The 22,979-nt window shown below is 34.2% G+C and overlaps 2 protein-coding genes across 2 annotated transcripts; one reads left to right on the top strand and one right to left on the bottom strand.

The window, feature by feature from the left end:
* Positions 1-16: 16 nt before the first annotated feature.
* LOC132630103 (probable DNA helicase MCM8) lies at positions 17-12,742 on the bottom strand. Its single transcript, XM_060345644.1, has 17 exons — positions 12,487-12,742; positions 11,311-11,451; positions 11,103-11,220; positions 10,789-11,011; positions 10,442-10,605; positions 8,751-9,011; positions 8,476-8,571; positions 8,141-8,293; positions 7,475-7,545; positions 7,273-7,391; positions 5,624-5,753; positions 2,379-2,430; positions 2,150-2,306; positions 1,891-2,065; positions 1,428-1,598; positions 1,224-1,337; positions 17-361 (listed from the first exon to the last, which is right to left on the bottom strand). The coding sequence occupies exons 1-17, from the start codon at positions 12,679-12,681 to the stop codon at positions 317-319; spliced, it is 2,385 nt and encodes a 794-aa protein (XP_060201627.1). The 5' UTR covers positions 12,682-12,742; the 3' UTR covers positions 17-316.
* A 1,240-nt stretch (positions 12,743-13,982) lies between these two features.
* Positions 13,983-18,057, top strand: LOC132630101 (PWWP domain-containing protein 5-like). The gene is made up of 2 exons (XM_060345642.1): positions 13,983-14,082; positions 15,422-18,057. The coding sequence occupies exon 2, from the start codon at positions 15,431-15,433 to the stop codon at positions 17,777-17,779; it is 2,349 nt and encodes a 782-aa protein (XP_060201625.1). The 5' UTR covers positions 13,983-14,082; positions 15,422-15,430; the 3' UTR covers positions 17,780-18,057.
* The last annotated feature ends 4,922 nt before the right edge of the window (positions 18,058-22,979 follow it).

The raw sequence follows: 22,979 nt of genomic DNA, 5'->3' as shown, positions 1-22,979 counted from the left end.
TCTAGGAGCAGACAAAATCTTCGTCAATTTTGTTCGCTAAACTCATGCTGAATATAAAGAACTGGAACTGTAACATAGCAATGATGTCAACATAGATTGATATCAAAGCCACCTGCTACTATATCCGTGTTAATTTCTTCAGAATAACCTATAACATAGTTAGAACCATTTACACGAAAAGAACATATTAATACATCAAGAAGCCGAAATGGCAAGACTCTCTCTCCACAAAATAGTGTATAATCACATACAAGTTCTGGAAAACAAACAAAATCATACATGATTTAATTATGGCCTTGGTGTTAGTACTATTCGACTATCCTCTTGACCTTGATGTTTGTGAATAAGATGATGATAGCACCTGCATGAAGATGATTCAAGATGTCACTTGAAGAGTATTTTTGCACGATGGTGGGAACCCCAAAAAATTTGATACAAACAGTTATAATTTATAAAGAGCAAATTGTGCTTTGGTACCTAGTTTATAGGTGCAGTTTTCTTTGTACATTTTAAACTGTGTACATGATGACTTTAAAATAACATGCAAAATGACACCTCCTAACGTGTTATTTTTTTCAATGGAAAAATCGTGTACTATCTTGTACGTGACTCGTTTATCATTTGTAGATCATTTACATCAATTGACTGAAATGAAGCCTTACCTCTATCGTGCATACAAATTTAAGTCCTCTGCCTATAGTGATAAAGCCTAGTTGACTTTTTATTTTAACAGTTTTTAAGATAAATTTTCTTTCTTATAATTTTGTATATAAAACCAAATAAAATAGCTATGCTTATTATTATAACAAAACAAAGTCAAACTGGCTCTTTAGCAACCTCCAGTGAACTAATATATGGTCCTTATTTCATTTTATACAAAATAAATAAGTATTGCTATGACAATTTTCAAAAGAAAGGACAACAAACAATAATACATATTTAGAGGACTTAAATTTATAAGCGTATTAGAGGTAAGATAGATTTTGGATAGAGAAAATTGTTTTATTCCCTTCAAATATGATTTATAAATCAGAAACTGATCATGCACGAGTCATATAATCTTTTCCAATAAAATTTATACTACCTTTAATACGATATTCCACTTGCAAACGTAATTTTAAAGTTAAATTATTATGTGCACATTTCAGAAAAGTATCAGCCCTATGAACTAGGTTCTCAATGCACAGTTTGGTTATCTGGTAACATATAAAGCATCAGAATACCTGATATGTCTTGGGACCCTTCTTTAGTAAATAACCAACACTATTAAGATTATCCACGAATGTGTCAATATCTGGAACCCTTAACCCAATCCGATCTGCCAGACTATATATTTCCTGAAAAATAAATACTCTTATCAGGTTTTTTCCCATTCTTGGCTTTGTATTTTTGCCATAAAATATACAATGACGAGAAAGATAGCTTACGGAAATTGAAAAACAATCCTTTTGCTGCAATTCTGACTGATTATGCAAGGCACTCAAAAACCGCTTTGCTTCTTTCTGCTGACTCATTCCCCCACTCCGTCCAAAATCCACAAATCCATGCTCATCAACGTACTTATCATATAATGATTCTTTCATTATTTCCACAACATCCTGAAAATTGAGAATACATGATTTGAGCACATCCCAATACAGCAATTCGATGATCAAGATTATAGTAAGTCTCGAATGATTTTGGGAGAATGAAAAGCGTTTTTCTTGAGCCGAGGGTCTATCAGAAACGGCCTCGCTACCCCACAAAGGTGGGGTAAGGTCTGCGTACACCCCACCCTCCCTAGACCCCACTTGTGGGAACACATTGGATATGTTGTTGTTGAATGTAAATAGCAAAAGATTGTCTACAAACTGTATTAGAAATAAGCAACTACAGAGACAATCAATTTACCAGAGCATCTTGCTCAGTTATCTCTTCTCTTAGATCCACTCTAGCTCGAGCTTCTGCCAACCTTACCAAGCTCTCTAATTGCCTTGCTGTTATCGGTGTACCATCACCGGACGTATTATGATCCCTCAACTTCAAGTAAAATTTCTGCAAGATTTCTGCCGCTGGTTTTGTCATCCTTGCACCAAATGACAAGAAGATAAATAAACATTTGGAAGCAGTAGCTAAAACTTTTAAACATTAAGAGAGCACATTTAACAACCTGGGAGATATATAAGTTCTTGCATAAGCAATGTATTTGCGCAGAAGAGGGCCAGGCAATGGAACAAAACCACTGTCTTTCTTAGGGTCAAGTCTCAGCCTTGCAATTAAAGAACCCTGCTTTGTATTCATGTCAATTTCTCTAACATCCAGCGAGGCTGCAAAGAAAAATTAAGAGCAATTTGTATAAAAATATTTCCCGCTGAGATAGTGGTTAGTAAAGGGCAAACCTGTACATAACCGTTTCGCGACTGGTGGCTGCTCTACACTTTTTGCATGAAGCTGACAAGGAAAAGCTTTAATCACGCAAGTTTTTTTTTAATAATATGAAATCAGGCAATCTTTCACATGAATCAATTATAAATGATAACCACATAACTGCATCAACTGATAAATTTCAATCAAGTTGTATTGCATGTCAACATGCATGAAAGGAAAAGGACCTTTTAGAAAATGATCCTAAAAGCAGCAGGTCAAGTGACAGGATCGTTTTTCGTGGTCAATGATCACCTAAAATCTTCTCCTTCTGTTTTTCCGATGACCACCTAATCTATATAAATGTATAATTGCAGGACAAAGGCCCGGTGATGTGGTGGCCTCTAAGGCCTTAAATCCTATTTATCTTTTTTGTTGTTTTTTTTAGCCTTTTTCCTAAATTTTTACCGTGCTACTACTTAATACGCAAAAGGTCGAAAAGTCACAACTAATCAAACCTAACCATTGTCCCTCTTAAAAAAACAGTCGTTCTCTAATCCCTCACTTGGAAGAACCAAAAACCTCATTCACTTGTCCCCGGTTTAACTTCAGAAGTTTGGTCATTAAGCAACAAATTTCTGTTGCCTTGTATTTAAAGGTTTCAGAGTATATATCTTTTTGGTTGAAGGCCACTATGAATTTGTTAATTTTGTTCGTTGCACTTGGTTGAACATGGCAAATCTATATAAATATATAATTGCAGGATAAATGTCCGGTGACGTGGTTTGTTAATTTTGTTCGTTGCACTTGGTTGAACATGGCAAATGTATGTCAGGGTTTGGTTCTTGCGTTGTCGTCCTTATGCTTTTGGTCTGTGAAGACATATTGGGATTATAAAGATTTACCTAATAGTAGCAGGGAGGTTAAAATTGCTCATGTCAGGAAGGGACTGACAATTAAATGGATCTTAGCTTTGTTATGGAAACAGCCCTGGGACTGTTTGTTTCTGAAAGCCAATTTGGTTTCTACACTGTAAGTATGGGTTTGGAACCAACCAACAACAGATTGCTTGCAGACAAAAACCATTTTGTCTTGAACTTTTCATGGCAAAATATTAGAACGAAATGGGTCTTGTGACGAAATAAGAGTCTGAGAATGTCGTTAAGAGCATGAAAGGCTTGTGACGATTGTTCTTCTTCAAAACAATAACTTCCTTTTTTAAATATAGGGAAAAAGGACTATGGTTAGAAGTTGTTAGCCATAGCAGGGGCCTGTGCCCAACTACTGGTCGGATGGTTGTCTTTTTGCATTGTAAATATTACTTTGGTAAATAAAATTCTTTATTTTTCAAAACAAGGGGACTTTGAAAGTTGAATTCTCAAAATAAAAAAAATAAAAATAATAAAGAAAGAAAGAAAATTGATTTAGTCCAAGAGCATTTGTGAATACATCTCCAAATATTATGGTTCTTTTCTCCCTTCCCTGTTTAATAAAGTCTTTACACATTTTAAATCAAGTTTGAACATCAAAATTTAGTTAGTTCTGATATCTTATAACTTGGTGCTTCTGTTGTCGTGCATATGATATTTACTGATTTGCTTTCTTCTCCATAAAGGGGCTCTATGTGAAGTTTTTGTAGCCTAGACGTTTTCTACTTTTTTTATGTTTTGTATACATTTTGCTCGATGTCAACTTGTGATTTGAAAATATTGATAGTTAACTATATTAGTTGGCTTCTTGGATGCAGAAGAAACTACAAATTGAAGAGATCTAAAGTAATATGTACTGATTGGCAGAGTTTTGAGGCAAGTCGTGACGGCATAAAAACATGTTGATATCCAAACTGTGAGTTCTCATGGAATTTTGATTTGGCCATAAAAAAAATAAAAAAAAACTACTTTTTGTTCTTTCACTTTCATTCCTTCATTATGTTAAAAGCCAACCAAGTTTCTGTATTAACTAACTGTTAAAGTTGCCCGTTCGCTTTCTCTGAGCAAGCCTAAATAGCAACAGTTTCGCCAAATATATTGTAACTTATTTTACCGCATTTAAAATCTATAATTTGTCAAATAACCGTTGAATATAGAAGATAAAAGGGTTATGGCTATAATGCTTAATTGAGGGGATGCATGTTTTTTCTTATAGCTATATAGGGAAGCCAAGAAAGTCTTACCCCTGTGGCTGTGATTCAGAGCATTAGATGAAGCATTTAGAAAAATGGAAAGGGAGGTAATTTGCTGTTAGAAGAAAAGGGAGACAGAATCAAAGAATGAATAGACTCATATATAGTGATAAGAGAATTTTCTAATGCTATAATTGTTGTTCCTTCTCCACTCAGAAGAGAATCTCAAGATTGTAGGCTAATTTTTTGTGAGCTTTTGTTTTAGTTCAGCTTATGTGTTTGCGAAGTGATATTTTCAAGTTCAAATTGTAAGAAACATTTTTTTTGTTTTTTTGTTTATGGATTGTGTAAAAGAAAGGTCTGATTTTTTACTTTCTTTCTATTTTTCCACAATTCTGTGTGTGAAAGTACTTGCTTGAAATAATATTTTACTGCCAAGGTCTATCATTTTGTTATTTTTTATAATATTCAAATATTGGAAAAGGATCTTTTATAAGTTTGATGAAATCGGTCATTCATGACCGCGCGAAGCGCGGGCAAATTTCCTAGTCTTACCATAAAGCAAGGATAGCATCAACGAGCTATCTCCATTGAATCAAACATACCAAGCCCCTCCTATTCTTTAGCTTGCTTGCCCTCAATTGAACTATTAACATGCTAAATAGCTCATATGGAACTCCACTGTTGTTATCTCAGTGATTCCAGAAAGAGTTTGAACTAGTTAGACTACACATATTAACACCCCACCTCGTTGCCCTTGATGACTAACAAAATGGAGAGTGCTCCTGTCCCTCTTAATCTCAGGATCACTTTTAACGAGTGAATCTCAAATATTAATAGGTCGTATGTATTCAAAATTCCACTATCAAGTTTAAGATAATGTAAAGATAATTTTTCATGACATCAGAAGCCCCAACCCATAATGCAGTATGAGTGAATTTAGATAGTGTTCCATGTTGGTCAAGCAGAAAAAGTAAAAGAAATTGATCAGCAGTCTCTGATGGTGTCAAAAAAGAATTATTTACTGCAACTGCAACAAGAATCGTCTCCATATAGGAAACAAGGACTCGAGGAGTGATGTTGACAGTTGGATATTTCTTACTAAGTGTATCTTTCCAATTTGAACGAACTTTTGCAGAAAGGAGTGAGGACACTTACTGACATAATGTGCTCAGAGAGTCGCTTGTCCAGCACTTCATCAGGTTTATCAAGTAATATGAAAACCAAATCAAATCGTGAAAGCAAAGCCCCACTCATCTTCAAGTTCTCATTCACAGTTTTTGCACGGCTGCAAGAAATATTTTCACACATTACCAACACAAATTAATAGGTTTTAATAGACCAATATGATAATGCAAGTATTCCCATGATCTAAGTTTACATAATTATATGAGATCGATTCTTCTCCTTTATTCTTTCTCCTCTTTTTCGTATCTTTCTTCTTTCTTCTCTTTCTTCTGTGTGTTACAATTCTAAATTTCTAACCACCAGTCCATCCCACAGCTCTTTGTTTCCCTTTATTTTCTTCTTCTAGTCTCTTAGTCACCTAACGCCCACCTCAAGTTCTATACTATCAGTCTAGTTCAACTTATCCTCAATAATTGCTCTCCCACCTAGTTGAATCTTCCCAACCTTCTTTCTTCTCTTCTTTTCCTTATTCCCCCTCCTATTACCATGCCATCTGGCAGCCACCTTCCCCGTTTTCTCCCCCTTTTCTCCTTGCCTAGATTCCATTCTTCTTCATTACCCCATATTTTTTCTCTCTTCATCTCCCCCATCCATTCCATAAGCCTAGTCTTGCTCGTGCTCAATTCTATTGTTTTGTTTTCTATTCTCAGTTGTCGTACATCAAGCTGCTAATCATGCCACTACTCTCTTTTGGTTTGTGTTCTATCTCCCATGGTGTGCATCAAGCTATCAATTATGTCACTTCAGTTTTATGCTTTTGTATTCTTTTCTCCGGTATTGTACATTAAACTGCTATCCACATCCTTACCGATAAGCACATCTTGATCACAGGGGACTTGAAAAGGAAATAGATATAATAGGTTGAACAGGCCAAAAATAAGAGTTAAACTAGTAATTAACCAAATATGGAAAATTGTGAAGAGCTTGGTGCACACTTCAGCCCAATAATGACTTTGCAATCTAAAGACAACAGTTGTTGAGTGCACATAGCAGGGGAAACTTTTTTGAAGTTGCGTTACAGGAAACTAATCACTGGCTCTAGAAAAGATATGGAGATCAAAGTCCCCTAAAACATAGCTTGTTTTATTGGGTGCTAGACTCGGATATATTTGCAGAAAAGAGTAGATGCTTTGTTTGGTGAGAAAGTGGAGGACCATAGTCATCTGTTTATGCATTGTTCTTTAGCTAGATAACTTTGGAAATTCTTTTCTTAACATTTTTGGGATAAAATGGGTGATATCACTGTCTGTTAAGGAGCTCTCTAGCAGCTGAATGGGCTGCAAATGATAAAGAACTGAGGAAGATGTGGACAACAATTCCAGCACGTGTCTATGGAAAGAAAGGAACAGGATATGCAAATTGCTTTACATATGTTTAAAAATGTAGTGTTTGTGTTTAGTAGCTCTCTAGTGTAAGCTTAGAAATGTATATAAGGAGGATAGCATGACTTGTATGTGGGGATACCCCCTCTTCTGTAATGTCCAGCATTGTCTAGTGCTTGGCTGCTTTGTCAATAACTCTTTGCTTACATAACCAAAAAAGTGATATAAAGGCATTATTATCGTTCAACTAATCATCCATAACATTCGAATAATTAACATGCAAGTTTTTCACAATACTTGTAGTGGCCACCAACAGGGTTTGCTGCTGCTAAAACAGTTGTTCGCGCTGACAAACTTGCAACAAGTCCTGCCTTTGCAACAGAGACGCACTGTTGTTCCATAGCCTCCAATAGGGCCTAAAGTCATGACAAAATAATTATGTCCTGAACCTATGTGTGAAGTACCAGTTGACAGTAATAGTTCAATTAACTAAAAAGACCTGACGTTCGGCAGACATTTTGTCAAACTCATCAATGCAACATAATCCACGATCTGCAAGAACCATAGCACCTAACCATGCCAAAAAGCAACAAATACAGTATAATTAAGCATCTTTGGACTCAGATGATTACGATAAGCAATGACTAAAGGTGCAATATCTCTTCCATCATAAGGCAAAAAATCAGTGTGCTCTTCAAAGAATCTTACACAAGTGCTAACTGTCAAAATACATTAATGGAAGTAAACATTATAAGGATATTTGCTTAGTGGTCCTTAACTATACAATAATACATATCATTAATTTCTAAAAAGCATAGCTAGACAAATTTACAGGTACTTCCTGATTTTTCCTCTATCTGGAAGGTGAGAAATGACACCATCAACTATACAAACTACGAACCAGTACAATAGCACCCGTTTGATTACACGGAACTATAATAAGTTCAAGTTCTGTTTACTAGACACACCTCCCGCTGTAAATAATAACTAAATAAGAATATTCATAAAACTGTGAAACACCAAATGTTCATTTTAATTTAGTTTCTCTATGTGTTCTCTTTAAAACGACATTACTTTAAATATAACCTTCTACAAAAAGATGCAATTGATTGGTGAGATTTCCCAATTGTAATATTCTCGTACTAAAAGAAAAAGAGACCATTACCTGCTTCAAACGCATAGTCACCGGTCAAAGGATCCTTGACAACAGCAACAGTAAGGCCAGCATTGGTTGTTGCATTACCACAAATATATATGCCACGAGGAGAAATGGAAGCTGCCGCTTGAAGTAGCTGACTTTTACCCAATCCCGGATCACCTAATAACGTAGAAACCCGCTCTAATCAAGTTAGCTTGTACAGGACATGTTCACATAAACGGATAAACCTGACTTCTGAATAGATATTTTAGCATGACAAAAATGCTAATTTATAAACTAACCTGCTTTTCCGAGTTAATTACCAGCAGGACCAAAAGAAGGGAAGACAATTAGTCACATACCGACAATTATTACGTGGATATCTCCTCTCACAGGAACCTTATTCTGATCCATGGAATGCTTCCGCACACCACCAAATAAAGCTAATGTAATTCCCGCTACACAAAAGAAAGGAACAAGAAAAAGAGGAAAAAGGATCAAGCTATCTATATACCCGTCGCATGACCACTTCAAACAGTTCATGGAAACAAAAGAAATCCCACCAAGCACAATGTAAGTAAAACAAAGGAAGAAATGTGATAGTGTTTCATTGTATGTGCCCAGTGATTATGTATACCTTTAACAAGCTCGTGACCATAGATCGAGGGGCAAATAGATTGAAGTATTTGTCGGTAAACATCAGAACCGTGCTCTTCAGAAAACTTAACGATAAACTCCAAATCCTTTGGAGAGAATGAGTATAAATCAAATAGCTCTGTAGCTCTAGCATTAGAATTATCTTGTGAACCCTCAGATGTTGACTGAGACTTTGAGTTTGTAATAGAAACTACTTCTAGATATAAATAGTAAAGTCCTTGATTCTTGCCTTTTGACTTTCCTGCATTTACCAAGGTTCACAAACAGTTAACATCTGACATATATAACTAAAACTGAAGTACATAGCAGCAAATCAATAGCATAATTTTTGACCCAGTCATCAACAGCATCTGCAACATTGTTCAACGTCACTGGCCCATAATTTTCCCCAGTGCAGCAGAAAGATTGGTATAATGATTTTCTCTCTCCCAGATATCAGTTCAAGCAAAGGCAAAATAGTTGTGATTTCTGACTCAAAGTAGGGTCTAACATAACTAATTCAAATATCAATTTATTACAAGGCACTTTATCAATATATCATTTTGAATGAACGAAAGTTCCATTTTGTTATGGAGAACTCATAAGTTACTTGATCTAATTAATATGCATTTTGAATGGACAAGTATTTTATGGCATTAAACTTTCTTTTCCTAAATAATAGCTCATTTCACAAGAAGGATATCTGGAGACTTTGTATGGTCACTGGATCAACATTTGTTTTAAAGGTTTAGATGTCATCCATCCCAGACTTGGAGCAAACACAGACAAGAAGCATTCATACTTAATGCATTATTACAAATTTTAGAGAAGCATTGTCATTTGTTGCCAACCACTCTGTGCAGAAAGCAGTGGTACTTAATAACATACATCCAAAATAAAAGATAAGAACATATAAGAAGGTACTGCCTTTAGACTTAACTCAAGACTGTTCAAATTTCTAAAAGAGACTTCAAAGCAATAGCAAGAACAAGATTCACAAGTGTTGATGATATTACTAGTCTACATGGTAATTCCAAAATCGAAAGAATCTAAATAAAGGCGCGCTTTCCAAAGAAATAGCTTAGTAGCAACTTTAAGGGCTATAATAGAATATGATGCTTATTTCATATCAGTCAGGAGCATGAGTTTAAAGAACACTTCATCAACTTTCTCCTAAATCTCTCCTTTATATACCTAATTCAAGCTGGGAATGTTACAGGCCAATAAAAGAAGGCTATCGTTGATATTCACATATATAATCTAACTTAATGGAGAAAATCAGACGTATCACACTTTTTGCTGCGCTAAGATAGAAACAAACTTACATTTAAGGCTCTTAAACGAAGTCTGCTTTCATTTCTCAAGAGCTAGATTATGGATGCACTCACTTCTAAATATATATATGCACACACAGACGACATATATATATATATATATGTATCCTCATCTTTCCCAAGAGATGGGATGGAAGGAAAACTTTTAGGTGGATCGAAAAAATTTGCTTGTTAGGTGAAGCAATCTACACTCATTAGTGTGAAACTTTTGTTTGGGGAAAACATTCAGATTTTTCTTCGAAAGGGGAAAAAGGCTCACAAGAAGCAGGATAAGTATATTAATTTGTTTTATAGGTGGACGAAAGACATTCATTCTATCCAAACACATCTATATCGCGTCCTCTATGAAATCATTTACCTCCTCCAATATCCATGTAATTGTTAATCACCCTAATAATACCAGTGACAGTCACAATATCTCCAGGGATGCATGCATCTACAAGATCTTCAGTTAGTTCACATTCAACAGTTCGAGGTACCCGCCCTTCTTCATGATGTTCAGATTTCAGCAACTCTTGAATTCTAGGAGAACATAGATAATTTATTAGGTAAGAAATGAACCATAAAACAGAGAGGTGAGAACAAGAATAATATGGAGTAGAGAAATAGAAACTAAACATTCGGTTATATTTTCAACTCAAATAGTATGATCTATAAAAATGTTGAAGTACAGACATCAAAAGACAGCAAAGAAGAGGAATTTACCTTATTTTCTGAAAGTCTATAATTCGAGCTGTAGACCTTATGGGATTAAAAGTCCTGCATTTGCAACCATGCAATTCACATACTGGTGGAGGTGAAAATTTTCCATCTGGGAAGTCACGAGTAATACTGGTTCCGCACTTAGTACAGGCAAAACTCATTTGCATTACCAGTGGCTTCACTGTGCTGACTTTTACCACTGTACCGCGTACAGAGACAAGCCTATCTATCATGTGAAAATATCATATTAAGAATCTAAGCAGCATTAAACTAATTGATCGATAAAGAGTAAATGTAAAGTTGAACATCGTTTTTACCAATGTAAGCAGCTTTTAGGTTCTTCAATGCAATCATTGATTGAGGATAGTTGTGGAGACGGATATTTATCTTCGAAAAATCATCAAAACTCTCATCCCCCAATTTCATAAAGAAAACCTGCTAGCATCAGGAACAAAATCATATAATTAAGATAAAACAATATAAATATCTGGAAAAAATTGAATTTCATAAATATAAATGTACTACCTTGTGTAATGCAGCACTCATACACAATAGAGCATCTTTAGATTTACTCTCCAAAATTGCATAAAACTCTTGGAGCTCACAAATTTTCCGGAATTGCTGAAAGTCCAGTGGCAATATGAACGTGCCATCAACTTCCTTCACCTAGACTTAATAATTTAGTGTCATACTTCAACCTTTAGCTTTATTCTAATAATCATAATTATTCAATATTACAATAATATAAGCAAATCAGCCATTTCCTTTACTACTAGTACTGTACTATGCCATCTCTGACAGATATATACTCCAGTGGATAAAGTTTTTCCTTCAAATACTTCAGACGAAAACATCAAACCGTGTAAGCAAAACCTCCATGAAAAGAAATAATACATTAGATGTGGACCAAACTTTCTGAAATAGCAAAAGAATCCCGGCAATCACAAACTTTCTGGACTTTAAAAGTATATGGCATCATCCTCATTCACCTACATTGGCGGATATAGAGTACAATGTACGGGGTCACAGAACCAGTAGCTTTTGCATAGGCCTTATTATATGTATTAAGAAATCAACTAAATATCTATAAATACTTGATTGTGAACCCAGTTATTATTATAATTTCCTTTTTAACTTGAGATCATTGTAGGAACCATAAACTTCAAACCGTGGATCCGTCTCTCTTCACCTAGACTTAATACTTCAATATCAGTCTTTGACCTTCATTTTCAGTTACTACTACTAGATATGTTTATCCAGCGATCAAAAATAACTTAGAAGAAGAAATAATAAATGAAAAAACATTAAATCTACAATTTTCCTTTTACTACAAGTATCAATTTCACCATACAAAAACATCAAATGCAGTAACAGTTTAGCAGAGTCAAAATAAGCAAATACTCGCAGTATGATGTATTAAAGTCAACCTCAACTGATTGATTTTCCGAGCTCAGCTGTTCCAAATAAAACATCAATTTGTACTACACTACAATTTTATTTTAAACTAAAAATATTTGAAAATTTTGAACAAAATTGTTCGACTCTCCAAATTCATTATAGAGCATCATCCAGAGCTAACCTAATTTGTAGAGTCAAAAACTCGTAACTGTTTGAAATAAAAACTACAATTTGTACAACACATTACAATTTCTAAGTGTTCGATTTCTCCAATGTCATTTTAGAGTGCTTTTGAGAGATAACCTGAGAAACGAAATATTGACCGGAAGGAGAAGAGAAGAAGCGAACAAGTTCAGAAGAGAGACGAAATTGGGGATCACCAACATGGAAATCGATACCAGGGAAATATATAGACAATGTTTTAGCGAGACATATAGTAGGGTTTGCTAATCGCTGTTGAAGAATCTTCCCATTGTTCATCACCATTTCTCCACTCATGGCAATGGCGATTGTTTCGACGCGCTCTCAGAAGGGGGAAAAAAAAGTGAACGGCTGTTTTGGCGGGAGAAGAAATTCTCAATGTGTAGAGTAAGGGCACGTTTGGTTATCGTTTTTGGGTTGTAAAGTGCCCGAAGTAAGTTTTGTGTGGAAACTTGTTATCGTTATATTTACGTGTTTTATTTTATAAGGTATTGATTTAAGTGAATATGTCGAGATTTTTTTCATAATTAATTTAGGACGTCGCACGAATTATTAATAAATAATAATAAAGACTAAGATAACTAATTATCATTAAGAAAATAATATCAAAAAAAATATAATATTAACATAAGATAATGACTAATTAATGCATTTTATGAGGGTCGACTTATTTGGGAAGTCCGGCAACTCTTTCTTTGACTACAATTTCAAACATAAATTCACTACCTATTAAACAATTCCGACTCAAAAATTCCAAAAGTCTTAAGGCGTGTTTCCAAGCGTCCATTATGTGTATAGATTAACAAGCTAAAAAGTGTTACACTTCAAACTCCAAGCCAGTTTTAATTAAGGCTGATATGAAATTAATACATAAAAATCATATTTGTTCATTTTAGTTTATGTGACATTGATAATACAATAATAGTCAAAAGTATAACCAACACCATATCAAGTTAAAGTGTGAATGATTTAATGAATTTAACAATTTAAAAACTTATAAAAAAAGTAAAATAATGTCGAGTATTTTAAAACGGTACAAAGTAAAACAAAAATGTCACATAACTTATTAGAATGTATAGAATATAACCGATTTGATATATAATATATTAACAAGCTGCGTGTATTAATTCGACTACATGAAGGTCGGTAAGAGAAATGTAAAACCAATTAATTCTATATGTTGAAACTTTTTACTTCTCTATTTCAATTTATACGAACTTATTACCATTTCGAGAGTCTATGAGATGTTTTTCATCTATTTTTATTAAAATATTTAAATTATAAATTATTATGACTTATAATACTTTTATATAGTTTTTAAATATATAAATTTTATTTTTATAAATTAAAAAATTTATATCAAAATTATAATATTTAACCCTCGTACGATCAAAAAATTCACATAAATTAAAACGGCGGGACATGTTTTTGCGCCAAACAGGCGACGATAAAAGGATATTCAAAGCTTTTTGCATGTTCGATGCAAAACGACGCCGTAATGACACGTGTCACTTCAAAGATCCATCAACTCAAACAGCAGTCCTTTATACATTCACGCAAATTGCAAAAAAAAAAAAAAAAAAAAAAGAAGTAAAAAAAGGACTCACTGAAATACAAACACAACATTTTCACATTCATATTTTTCTGGAAGTCTCTCTCTTTATTCATTTATCTGCATCTCAAAGAGAAATCAATATTGTAAGGTAAACAATACTATCATCTATCTCTCTGCATGTGCTTACAACATATTTTTCATTTTTTTTTTTTTTTGATGTATGTATGTGACTATGTGTAAAATTATGTGTTTTGTAAAATATGAAAGTCCGATCATATTGACTTGAAATCTGGAGTTGTTTAATGTTGAGGCGATAAAGGAAACAAATGTAGTTAGTATTTGATCAATCAGGAAATCAAAATGAAACCCTAATTAATCGAAGTGATCAGGGTTTAGTTGTTGAATCTGTTATTGATGTGGTTAGGGTTTTTGGAGAAGATAATGAGGTTAGTGAGGGTTTAACAGTGCAATTAGAACGGTTAGATTTGCAATTAGAGAAATGTTCAGATTTATATATCTGCATGTGTTCAATTTGAATTGAAATAGCTCTGATTTATCTGCTTACAGCATTTTCTTTTTTCATTTTCATTTTTATTAAAAGAAAATAAAAAAAAATCTGATGTGTGTGTATGTATATGTATAATTATGTGTTCTGTATTGGTTAGGATTTCTTCGTGTCAGTAAAATCTGATCATACTGATTCAAAATCAGGAGTTGTTAATGATGTTGAGGCGATAAACGAAGCAAATGTTGTTCAATAATACCCGTTTTAAAAAAAAAAAAAAAAAATGTTGTTAGTATTGGTCAATTAGGAAATGAAACCCTAATGGAGAACCAAAGTGATCAGGGTTTTAATAGGGTTAGGGTTTTTGGAGAAGGTGATGAGGTTAGTGAGGGTTTAACAGCGCAATTAGAAGGTTTAGATGTGCAATTAGAGAAATATTCAGAGGTAAATACTACTTGTCTATCTATCTGCATGTGATCAATTTTAATTTGAATGGCTCTGACTCATCTGCTTACAGCATTTTTTTAAAATTATTTTCAGAGGTAAATAATAGTATTTTCTATCTGCATGTGTTCAAGTTGAATTGAAATAGCTCTGATTCATGTTGTTGCAGCGTTTCTTTTTTAATTTTTTTTTCTTCTGATGTATAATTATGTGTTCTGTATTGGTTAGGGTTTCTTCATGTCGATAAAATCCGATCATATTGACCTAAAATCCAGAAACGAAGCAAATGTTGTTAGTACTGGTCAATTAGGAAATGAAACCCTAATGGAGAATCGAAGTGATCATGGTTTTGATGGGGTTAGGGTTTTTGGGGAAGCGAGTGAGGTTAGTGAGGGTTTAAGAGTGCAATTAGAAGGTTTAGATTTGCAATTAGAGAAATGTTCAGATGTAAATACTATTGTTGGATTTCACTGGGTATGTTGTTGTTGTATGTATGTGTATGTATAATTAATTATGTGTTTTGTATTGGTTAGGGTTTCTTCATGTCGGCAAAATCCAATCATATTGACTTAAAACCCGGAGTTGTTAATGTTGAGGTGAGAGACAAGGCAAATGTTGTTAGTGTTGGTCAATCAGGAAATAAAATTGAGACCCTAATGGAAAATCGAAATAAGCAGGGTTTAGTTGGTGAATCTATCGTTGATGGGGTCAGGGTTTCTGGAGAAGATAATGAGGTTAGTGAGGGTTTAAGAGCGCAAATGGAAGGTTTAGATGAGGAAATTGATTTGGATTCAGGGGATCTCGAAGATGGAATGGGGTTTAAAGGATATGGTGGGCTTGACGGTGAACTCGTGGTTGATCTTAGGGGATATAATGGGAAAAATGTATCTGTTCTTGATGGTATAACAGTCAACAATGATTTCAATGTGGTGGATGTCAGCAATGAAGAACGGATGATAGAAGTTGAGTTGAAAAATGCAGATGGTACAGGTGATCGGAATGATGCTGCCGTTCCAGAAAGACGAGGGGTTAAGCACAGAATGGAAGAGGAAGGTAAATTTTACGTGTCCGATTTAGTATGGGGTAAGGTGAGGAGTCATCCTTGGTGGCCTGGGCAGATATTTGAGCCATCTGCTGCATCAAACAGAGCGATGAAGTACTTTAAAAAGGACAGCTATTTGATAGCTTATTTTGGTGATCAGACATTTGCATGGAACGAAGCATCTAGTATTAAGCCATTTAGGATGTACTTCTCTCAAATGGAGAAACAGAGCAATTCAGAACGCTTTTGTCATGCCGTGGATTGTGCTCTAGATGAGGTCTCTAGACGGGTTGAGTTTGGGCTGGCCTGCCCGTGTTTGCTGGAGGAGACCCGAGCAAAAATGAAATCTCAGATTGTTATGGATGTTGGTATCCAGGAAGAATCAAGCATGGGAATTGGAGGTGATAACTTTTCAGATGAATCCTCGTTTAACCCTACCAAACTTGTTAGAACTCTGAAGTCAGTAGCTGCAGCCCCACATTCTCGGATTGACAGATTGTCATTTGTGTTGGCAAAAGCACAATTGGTAGCCTATAATCGCTGGAAGGGTTATTATCAGCTCCCAGTAATAGAAGAATTTAGCGATTTGTCGGAGAATGATAATGATGTTGAACCACTGCTTGGGAAGAAAGATTCTAGTGATGTGGCTTCAGAGGAAAATTCTAATGTCCAAGGTACTTCCTCAACAAAGCATCCTCGACGCTTAGGTGTTGGTGAACACCCTAGTAAAAAGGAAAAATCAATGTCCATTTTGATGTATGGAAGCAGTACAAGCGTACCGAACGGTCAGAAGAAATCTATAGGGAGAGCTGAGCAGAAGAGGAATTCTGTGTCTTCAGAGAAGAGAAATTTAGAATTTGATTCTATGCCTGGTGATTCAAAGTCAAAAAGAAGGAAAAAGGTGTGGTCACAAAGCAGTGGTAACAAGATGTCTTTACCATCTCATAAAGCTGCAAACCGAAGTCTCAAGTCCATTAACAGAACCAGAAGAACTATTGAGCATAGTGAAAAGTCGAGAAATGTTGGATTTCGAGATTTAGTACTTGGTCTCGCGAGACCAGAAGGGGAACAGTTGATTCCAAAAGAGTTCCCTTCTCCTACAGAAATGCTCTCAATGCTCTATTCGGCTGCCAGGGATCCCATGAATGGGTATAGTATTTTGATGTCACTAGCTGGTTTGTTCTGTGATTATAGGAAATTAGCTTGCTCGGAAACTATTGAGTCAGGAGACCACACAAAGACGACAGAAGAGCATATAGGAAAAAATTCATCCAACTCGGTGTCTGCTGAAACTTTGTCACTAGAAGGTATTGAGGACTCGTATTGGACTGATAGGATTATCCAATGCAACCCCGAAGATCAGGTGTTATTTGAACCGGAGATCCAAATTCAAGAGGATTCTCCTAATGGTACGTGGGAGAATTCTCCTGCGCGGAGTCCAAGCTTGGACGATAAACAAGAACTAGGCGGCTTGGTTGAGAATTCAGAAAGGGAAAATCTATTTGGGCTTGTGAATGGAAATTCTGAATACTCTCCAACTGCGCTGATTCTAAACTTTTCAGATTTAGATTCAGTTCCTCCAATAGCAGATCTAAACATAATATTTAGTCAGTATGGTCCGCTTTTTGAATCTGAGACTGAACTTATTCACAAGAGCAAACGAGCAAAACTTGTTTTCAAGAGGCGCGATGATGCTGAAACTGCTTTTAGCAAGTCAGGGAAATTTAGTATTTTTGGTCCATCACTCATCAGTTACCGCCTAGAGTATTCGCCATCACCACGCAAAGCATCTAGTACCCCAAAACGTAAAAGGAAGTATGCAGCATCTATCAGAGTGAATGGAGTTTAAAACTGAAGTAAGATGAATTCCTCATTAGGTATTTCGCTGGATTTCCCCAGTACGGATTTAATAGTGAACTTTTGGGGGCTATGTTAATATGAAAATTTATTGCATATAGTTGAAATTAGCTGCGGACTGTTTTGTCCAGTTAGAACGTTTTAGATAGTAGAAAAGTAGTCTGGGAATATTTCATTTATTTGTGGTTGACTACGAATTTTGTATCTATGTATTCCTTTGCCCAGAAATATAATATATGTTGGCAGCTAGTCATCTTACATTATACTTGATGAATTGGTGTTGACACTTTGAATTTCTTCGTATTTATGAATGTTGATGCACTCGATGATCATGCTGATATTGATTGCTTTCACTGCATCGATTGCTCAAGTAACCGGCAAGCATAAGGAGAAACCATGTTTGGCCTTAAGAATGTAAGAAGATGCTATTGAAGTAGTAATTGATTGACCTCGGTTAGCTGTTACTTATGTCTGTAGTAATTAGCAAAAGGGTGTCAATGGAAATACTTTGTCATTGCCGCTGAAAATTGCAGAGTAATTGACAGAGACTTGTTCCAAGCAGAGTGCATTTCAGGGTAATACTGATTCTTTGTGTCTGGCCAAGTATCTGAACCCTAGTTTGATGTTTTTCCTTTGGTTCATTCTGGTCTAGTACTATTATGTAGATTTTAGTTCGACTAGGTTTTTATTATCATATATAAATATGGATATGGTATCCAGGGGCGGAGCTAGCATAGAGATTACATGTTCGGCTTAACTCAGTAATATTAGAATCTTGTATTTGTCTTAAGACATTCATTGGATCTGTACATATTAATTTAGAACACAATAACTTGAAAAGTACTAAAATTCTAAACCCATAAACTTCAAATTCTAACGATGTCTCTAATCGTATTGTCCCACCGCTAACTTTTTGGATACTTGTCGTGAGAGAACTCATCAAACTCATTCTTGAGGATCATAATAAATATGTTAATTAATCAGTCTTTAGTGTCGATGCTTTTTTAGTAAAATACTGGCCAAACTCTAATTTATTCCTTACCCCAAGAACTTTGGAAGATTAAGGACCCGTTTGGCCATAAGAATTATTCACTTTTTTTCGGATTTTTTTTTCACTTTTTAAAAAAATTAGTGTTTGGCCATGAAAATTTCAAATACAACTTGAAAAAACAAGAAAAACTTGAAGTTGTATTTGGAATTTGAAAAACAAGAAAAACTTGTTTTTCAAGTTTTTCACTTTTTTCACAATCAAAACAAGTACATTTCAACACAAAAATACTATGTCCGAAAACTATGGCCAAACACAACTCCAATTCCAAAATTTCAAAAAAAGTGAAAAAGCTTTTGGTTTCTATGGCCAAACGCCTACTAAATGGCCTACCTGAATGAATGCGTAAAGAAATAAAATTTTAGGAGAAAGAAAAACATTAATTTTCATGCTAAACTGTATAGACTACCTAGCATTTCAGATTTAACTGTTAATTAAGGTATTGTTCGCTTTTGCCGGATCCTCCGTGTTATAGTTGGTTACACATTATAATGATTTTTGGATTAAGTTGTTAAAAGATTGAGTTAATTACTTGTGTTTCAAGTGATTTTTTTTTTTCACTAACAAATTTTTAACTTCTTTTTTTAAAGTGAAATGTATATTCAAATACTAACTTTCAACTTCAACTTCATGTATTATCTTTTTTCAAACATCACTACTCAATTCAAGTATAAAAGCCTCCCGAAATATCTTGCTTTATCATATTTGAATCAGAGGCATACATTGTTTGCTATGGTTCAGTCGAGGTCAACATTTTCCATACAAACTATATATTTTTCTATGGAAAAATTACTAAAATTTCAATAGTTCCTAAGGTAATATTTTTAAAGATCGAATTCATTAAGTTTGAATTCTAAATTTATTTCCGAATTTTGAAAAAAATGACTTTACATGGAATGTTACTGACTTCTTAAAATTTATTGGCTTTAAACATAATGTGCCTCCCTTTATGTCCATTTTCAGACGCATGAGAGATCGAGAGTTGATGCTTTTCCTGCAGGCAAAACATATGAAAATAGTTGCGTACTATTTCCTGTTTGGTTGAAATATTGTCTTTTGTAAATATTTCAAAAAAAAAGAAAAAAAGTGTTGAAACTCTTCTTTAAAGGAAAATATTGTCCCTCAAGATCAAATTGACCCAAATTCTACTCAAATCAATTTAATATCACTGGCTTCATTCGATCTTTAATATATGAAATTGAGTTTGAATCAACGTTTATATCTTTGAACCTTAATATCACCTTTTGTTGTTGAAATCCTTAATTAATGGCTTTTTCTAGGATACAAATTGGAGGAAATGAATAGGGAGAAGCTGACTTTTTCAGTTTAAAGAGGTCACATACTTCTCACGAGCAAATTTTTTCAAAATAACAACCGTCATGCGATAATAAATATAACAGAGAAATATGTATTGAAACAAATTTCATTATATCAGTATAAACGAATCAGTCAGATTCTTTCAAAAGAAGAGTGACAACAAATTTAGTTTTCAAATAAGTTAGAATCTTAGTGAAAGTTCTTCCTTTTTTCAGCTATTTCTATGTCAGCTACTACTTTGTTATAAGGCCAAGCACTTCCCTCTATCTTCCAGGAAAAGAGTAGAAGAAGAGGACCGAAAGAGAAGGCCTTCGACTTATCTGCTTCCGTCTCTTCTCATAAATATGGAATTTTATTTAGGGGTGTTCATGGTTCGGTTTGGATCGGTTATTGATTAAAATCATAACTAAACCAATTTAGTCAGTTTTTAAATGTCCAAAATCATAACCAAACCAAATAAAATAATAATCACCGGTTGGGTTCAATTTTTCGATTTATGACTAGCAGTCATGAGACTTATCAGTAAAATATTAAAAAGTTAAAAAAGACATGTCTTTTTTTTGGTTCAAACGATAACTTTTATTTATAGTCTAAGGTGTAATATACATCATAGAAACATTTTCACTATTAATGATAGTGTGGTACTCAAGTTATCCAAAGTTGCTAAACTATTATATATAGAGCTAAAAACTAACTTAGTAGTGGCTGCGCCATTTTTGTCATCTTAATACACATACCTGAAAATAGAGTAGAGCATAGGAGCTTTTAGTTGTTGTTACAAACATACATATTAATTAAACATAAAGACTGCCTAAAATTAAAATGAAAATATATGAAATAAAAAAACTTTGAGTAATGATCCCAAACTTTGGGGCAGTACTTGCATTTTGCCCTCAATTCTCCCATTTTATTAAAAAAAACTTTGTGTAATGATCCCAAACTTCATATGTTTTTCAATCATTATCCCCAAGGCTAGGGTCTTGACTACAAGGAGTTGTTCTTTTTCTGTTTTTTAGAAGGATTACCCACGAAGTATTAGGGCATTACCATGTGCTTGAGTTGCAGCAAATGCTGATGTTACTGAAGTATCTTCTATAGGAACTTCCAAATCTACAACCTCTGTCCTTTTCATATGAAAAATATTAGAAGTTTAGGACCCATTCAGACAAGAAAAAAGAAAGGTATAAATTCGAAAAATATTAAAAGACATTAGACTCTAACGTGAGCTTCTGTTAGTAGGTTTACACTTAACACTTAAAAGAGTTAAAATACTTAAAGACATGGACTTGGACATATTCTTAAAAACATGGATCTTAAACAATTATGTGAAATAAGTAGACCAAAAATCAAATTAATGATTAAAATGTATAAAATATTTATAATTATTTATGAAAAACTAATATTATACATATAAATACTTATAAAATTTATGTATATAATTTATCGGTTTGGTTCGGTTATTTATTCGGTTGTTTTTTAATAGAACCATAACCAAACCAAATATTATCGATTTTTAAAATTTAAAATCAAATCAAACCAAACCAAACCAAATGTCGATTTTTTTATTCGATTTGGTTAAATTTTCTGCTTGGTTTTGGTTTTAGCCAAAACTGTGAACAACCCTAATTTTATTAACATCCGTCAGTTTAAACAACTCACATATTTTGTCCGAAACTGAAATACATATCTTGTGCTTCTAGAATCATATTCTCTGAAGATATTAGAGGAAAATAATACATGACCTATGACATTGAGAATTGTTCAACTAATATCTACTGCTAGCCACGACTTTTCCATAGTAAAAGTCCTAGAGTCTTGGGAATGCCAATCTTGATTCTTCAGTCAAATTTGATATATTTGATAAAGAGATGAGTCGGTTCATAAAAAGAAATTTCAAACATTTTTACAGTTTATACAACAGACTTCCATGTAAATAAATATAGCCTAAAGTCTTCTACATTATTATATAAATATTTTTATGCGCTTAGAAAAAATTGATTTACTTCCCATGTGATACATATCCCTTCAGAGTGGAGCCATATTACGAAATCAGTAGAATTCAGTAGTTTTCACTTTTCAGCCAAACTATGTAATCGTAGTAAGAAATTGACTTAATATTCATGGCGAAATCAGAATTTGAAATTTATGTATTCACGATCTTAGTCCTTTTAAGTTATTGGGTTTTAAACAAATAATTTGTACATATTGAATGAATTTCTTAAGACAAATACAAAATTTAGACCAAAATTTATGGGGTTCAGCTGAACTGAACCCATAAGCTTTATAATATCATCGCCCCTGCTAATATGTGTAAATAAGTACTTAACCTGAACCCTGTCTATGAGTATAGCAATCCTTTGAATCTTTCCTAATCTGCTTTCTTTTTTTCTTATGCGGGTTCAACTGGAATTGTAAGAAGTCAGGTAAATTGCCTTTCTCCCCACCCCATATGCCTCCTCTGCTTATGCCACTGGTGATGAACTCACTATGGCTATTCAACGGCAAACTCAGCGTTTTTCTTACTACATAGGCGGCTAAACGAAGCCCCAGTCTTTTTTTGTCAAACCCCAACCCCCTTATTAGTAGCCGAAGTAAAGGCCAGCATGAGATCAAAGTCACTTGCCGTCCGTTCGCTCTCTGTTCAACAAAGGCCATCGATATTCCCTTACTTCTCAAGTTTTGCATTTTATGAGCCCTTCGATTGTATCCCATAAGAAAATCTCTCTGATAAACATCTTGTCGATGATTCTATTTTCACATATTATTTAGAATCTTTCTGTTGGGAGTAGAATTCAAGCTTGTAAAAAAAGGGGTCCAGAAAAGTGTG

Source organism: Lycium barbarum, chromosome 3 (genome assembly GCF_019175385.1).
Source record: "Lycium barbarum isolate Lr01 chromosome 3, ASM1917538v2, whole genome shotgun sequence".
Classification (NCBI taxonomy): domain Eukaryota; kingdom Viridiplantae; phylum Streptophyta; class Magnoliopsida; order Solanales; family Solanaceae; genus Lycium; species Lycium barbarum.
This window is presented reverse-complemented; position numbering and strand designations above follow the sequence as displayed.

Coding starts and splice junctions, on each gene's coding strand:
- LOC132630103 (XM_060345644.1), bottom strand. CDS start 12,681: ATGAGTGGAGAAATGGTGATGAACAATGGGAAGATTCTTCAACAGCGA. Junction 11,452..12,486: donor GTCAATATTTCGTTTCTCAG/GTTATCTCTCAA, acceptor TATTAAGTCTAG/GTGAAGGAAGTTGATGGCAC. Junction 7,392..7,474: donor AAATGTCTGCCGAACGTCAG/GTCTTTTTAGTT, acceptor TCATGACTTTAG/GCCCTATTGGAGGCTATGGA.
- LOC132630101 (XM_060345642.1), top strand. CDS start 15,431: ATGTCGGCAAAATCCAATCATATTGACTTAAAACCCGGAGTTGTTAAT.